Source organism: Urocitellus parryii, chromosome 4 (genome assembly GCF_045843805.1).
Source record: "Urocitellus parryii isolate mUroPar1 chromosome 4, mUroPar1.hap1, whole genome shotgun sequence".
In the NCBI taxonomy this organism is placed as follows: domain Eukaryota; kingdom Metazoa; phylum Chordata; class Mammalia; order Rodentia; family Sciuridae; genus Urocitellus; species Urocitellus parryii.
The window spans coordinates 44,964,928-44,968,969 of NC_135534.1; the positions used below are offsets into that span (position 1 = coordinate 44,964,928).

Genomic DNA, 4,042 nt, shown 5'->3' on the forward strand with positions numbered 1-4,042 from the left:
AAAGAGATTGATAGGGGTTCTAGTTGGTTCTTATAGGTCTTGACTCAGGTTCCTTGGTTCTATCTTTTCTTGTAGACTTCAGTATTAGCCTGAGATCAACAGAAAAAAAGCTTTACACAGACTAAGTAGAACTTATGATTATGATAAGGTCACACACACACACCAGCAAGAAAAAGTTAATGAATATTTTAGTTTTTGAAGCCACTTGATTTCTGTTACAACTATTTGTCTCTGCTGTTGTTATGTGAAAGCAGCCACAGATAACACATCAATAAATGGCCTCTCTCTCTCTCTCTCTCTCTCTCTCTCTCTCTCTCTCTCCATACATCTATATCAATGTCAATTTTGGACTCTATACAATCATCTATGTATCTTCCAGAGGTACTACTTATTTAAAGGATCCCCTGAAGATGCAGAATCACTACATTAGGAGGATGTTAGACTCTCCATAGTTTCCTGAGGAAGACTTTCTCCACTTTTCTCCACCTCAGGTATGTCCTGGAAGGCCTTCTCCAGAACCAACTTGAGCGATGGTCGCTGCTGCCGACGGTGCTGTCCCCGCCTACAGGAGCCAACAAACAAGTAAATGATGGGATTGGCGCTGCTGTTAATACTAGACAGAAATAAAGCAGTCCTCTTAGAAAAACGCAGACTCTTATCGTTTTTATGAATCCAGGACAACAGAAAACTTATGATGCCTATAGGCAGGCCACAGAAGAGGAAGACCAGAACTGTGAGCCCGATAGTCACATACAGCCTGGTCAGCGGTACTCTCCGAGAACCACAGATGACTTTGATGAGCAGGGTGAGGCTAGATATAGAGAGAACCATAAATAAAATTATCAGCCATGCAGCTGTGATGAAACTAAATGTCTGACACCAATAGTTGAAATTTATAGATAAGAAAGAACAGGGGTAGAAATCCAGGATGCGCAGAAGCAGGGACAGGGCCCAGAGTATGGCACATATGACAGCTGACGTGTGAATCGGGTGGTGGCAGCCGTACCAGATGGAACACAAGATGGACAGGCAGCGCTCAGCACTAATGGCGCTCAACACGCTCAGGCCTGTAAGGTAGGAACAGGTCATTACAATGGGTAAGTACTTGAGGATGAAGGGGAGAAAGGAAAGGAAAGTGAAGTTGAGTTTCTTCAGAGAAACTATAATAGGAAAACAGAGAAAAAGGAAGTCGGCTCCCACCAGGTTGAGGACATAGACTGAGAAGGCGTTCCTGTGCATGCGGAAGCCCAGAAGCCAGAGCACAACTGCATTTCCCACCAGCCCAATCAGGGCAATGATGAGGGTTGGCAAGCCCAGGATCGAGGTCCAAAAGTTGAAAGGTTGACGAAAAGTCCAGTTACTTCCGTTCACCATTGTGAATTCTGTCCCCTCGGCTGGGGTGGTTGGACTTATGCTCAGAACCCCTCCACTGGAGCTGCTAAGAACAAAAAGAAAGTCATGAGTTCCTGCTGCATAACCTCTGAGTCCCAGGACCACCCTGCTGTGTGTCACAGGGGAGGACACAGATGCTTGTAAAAATTATTTTAAAAAAGCCCAGGGGGTCTGGGGTCCTGGACTCAAACCCAGTTCATGTCGACTGTAAACGCTGTGCTGGCTGCTACTGCAGGGGTTCGTCTACTGACGGGAATGTTCTATGGTCCAATCATGCACATGGATCCCCTCCTGTTCCTGCCAGAGTTTATGCCAAGTCTCCAGAATTTCTTGAGGAAGGAAAAGTCTGGGATAGGATCTGAGATACCAGGAAAGGTCTGTGGTCAAAGGCATTGGCCTCTCCTGGGCCAGAATTTTTCCCTCAGGTTCAGATTAAAGAGGCAAAATTGATACCAGACCACACTCATGACTAAAAGTGCTGTATGTAGGAGATAAAAAATGTTGCTTTGGGGACGTAAAAAGAATGTGACCTCTTGGTTAGGCATGTGTGAGGATGGTTGGGCCTGGTAGGCTATTAATGGCTAAGTGTGTCATAGAAATGGCCACACTATGCATATCCCCTTGTCTAGATTTGGTGCTACACACTGTATTCTCAATGGTTATTCAGGGAATGGATGCATGAATAAGGAGACTAATGGTAGCAGAAGACTTGGGTTAAATGGAAAAATAAAAATAAATACAATTAAAGGATTTAAAACATTTAGGTAAAATTAGATGAAGAAAATTTCATCTATCATTATTCATTTTGTGGATAACTGAGAGTGTTTAGAATATTTACTTATGTTTATCCAAATAACTGAAGTGGACCACTGATGGGCCATAAAAGAAGGAACAAAAATGGTTTGGGGCTGGGGCTATAACTCAGTTGGCAGAGTGCTTGCCTCTGGGTTTAAACCCCAGCAACACACACACACACACACACACACACACACACACACACACAAATGGCTTGCTGAGTACTTTGTAACCTTTTGGTGCAGAGTATGGGGTTAGGATGTGAGTTTGAGTTGAGTTGCCCAGCAATTTATAGGACAGAAGAATAAAAGGGGATAAAGTCTGAGTGCTAATAAAAGGGTTTATTTTGTTGTTCATTTGTTTTTTAATTTTTTTAAGATATTGATGGACCTTTTTTATTCATTTATTTATATGTGGTGCTGAGAATAGAATCTAGTGCCTCACACATGCTAGGCATGGGCTCTACCACCAAACCACAACTTCAGCCCCTAGTAAAAGGTTTTTGAAGTATGAAAATATCTAAAGAAAAGCTATTAAGTGATGTGCTATAAAGTATATAATATAAATCTTTTCCATTTTCTCTCCCAGTAGAATTTGCTTTACGGGTAGAAGATTTGTGTGAGGTTAGTCTATGAGGAGAAGAAAAAGGTAGGAATGGAAAGAGATGCTTGCATATATTTTAAATAGAGAAATTAAACTAGCTCACACCTGGGTGAATAATAATAGATGATGGAGAGTTTATAAGGTAGCAAGTTAACTAAAGAAATACTCAATTACTTGATTTTGGTGTTGCCTTTTTTCTTCTTAAATATGCAAAGAATAACAATGTTGAAAAGCAAGCAACACAATGACAACCTGGTAGATAGGTATCCGGGCATAAGCCTGTAATTCCACTGGCTCTGGAGCCTGAGCCAGGAGGATTGTGAGTTCAAAGCCAGTCTCAGCAAAAGCAAGGTGCTAAGCAACTCAGTGAGACCCCGTCTCTAAATAAAATACAAAATAGGGCTGTGGATGTGGCTCAGTGGTCAAGTGTCCCTGAGTTCACTCACCAGTACCCTCCATCCCCTGAAAAATAAATAAAATAAAACCTAGGTTTACTGTAGCTCAGCTCTGGGATGGAATGCCTGCATATTACTGTGGTCCTCAAATGAATGTAAGCAGCAGGGTTCTCCCTGTGACAATAGATTTGAATGTTCAGAGTAAGGGGGAGAATGCGGAGAGATGGGTCAGAAGGGAAAATGATCTAGAGAAGCCCTCTGAAAACACGCACAGTCAAGGATGGCAGCACCAGTTTTTACAAAGAGGCATCATCTCTTCTGCCTTTCCCTGAGGGAAACCCATAACCCCCTGCATGAAGATCACAAGGTAGAAACATAGAGATATGAACTCAGAACAAACATATTAGCAATCATTGGAAACAGGAAAGTGTTTAGAATATACCCTTACCTTTCTTCCATTCTCTGTCCACAGGAGGAGAGCTGATCTGTGTTGAAGAGGAGAGCCTTTCTGGGATGAAATGACACCACAGAACCCTTCTCTGTCTTCTAAATCAGGAGATGCTTACAGGAGCTGGAATAAAAGGTGGTGAATAAGAAAAGCTTAGCAAGATGCTGGACAGCCCCTCCTTTGATTTTATGCAAAGGATTGTGGGCAAACAAGAAACCAGAGCAGTTTATGATGTGACCCTCAGAGAAGTGTTTCTGGGCATCTTCCCAATTGCCACTCATGTTCAGCCTCTCCCCTCCCACCTTTTCTTGTTTACCTCTCTGTAAGTAACTGCTATTGTGGTCTTTTAATTTTCAACTATGAAAAACAAACAGTATCAATTAGGTAAGAAAACTTCAGGAAGTAGGAG

The 4,042-nt window shown here is 42.4% G+C and overlaps 1 protein-coding gene across 1 annotated transcript; it reads right to left on the reverse strand.

The window, feature by feature from the left end:
* Window positions 1-426: 426 nt before the first annotated feature.
* Window positions 427-1,374, reverse strand: LOC113194270 (mas-related G-protein coupled receptor member X2-like). The gene has a single exon (XM_077797254.1). The coding sequence runs from the start codon at window positions 1,372-1,374 to the stop codon at window positions 427-429; it is 948 nt and encodes a 315-aa protein (XP_077653380.1).
* Between the last annotated feature and the right edge of the window lie 2,668 nt (window positions 1,375-4,042).

What these genes read in the sequence shown, in the direction of transcription:
- LOC113194270 (XM_077797254.1), bottom strand. Translation starts at nt 1,374, where the DNA reads ATGGTGAACGGAAGTAACTGGACTTTTCGTCAACCTTTCAACTTTTGG.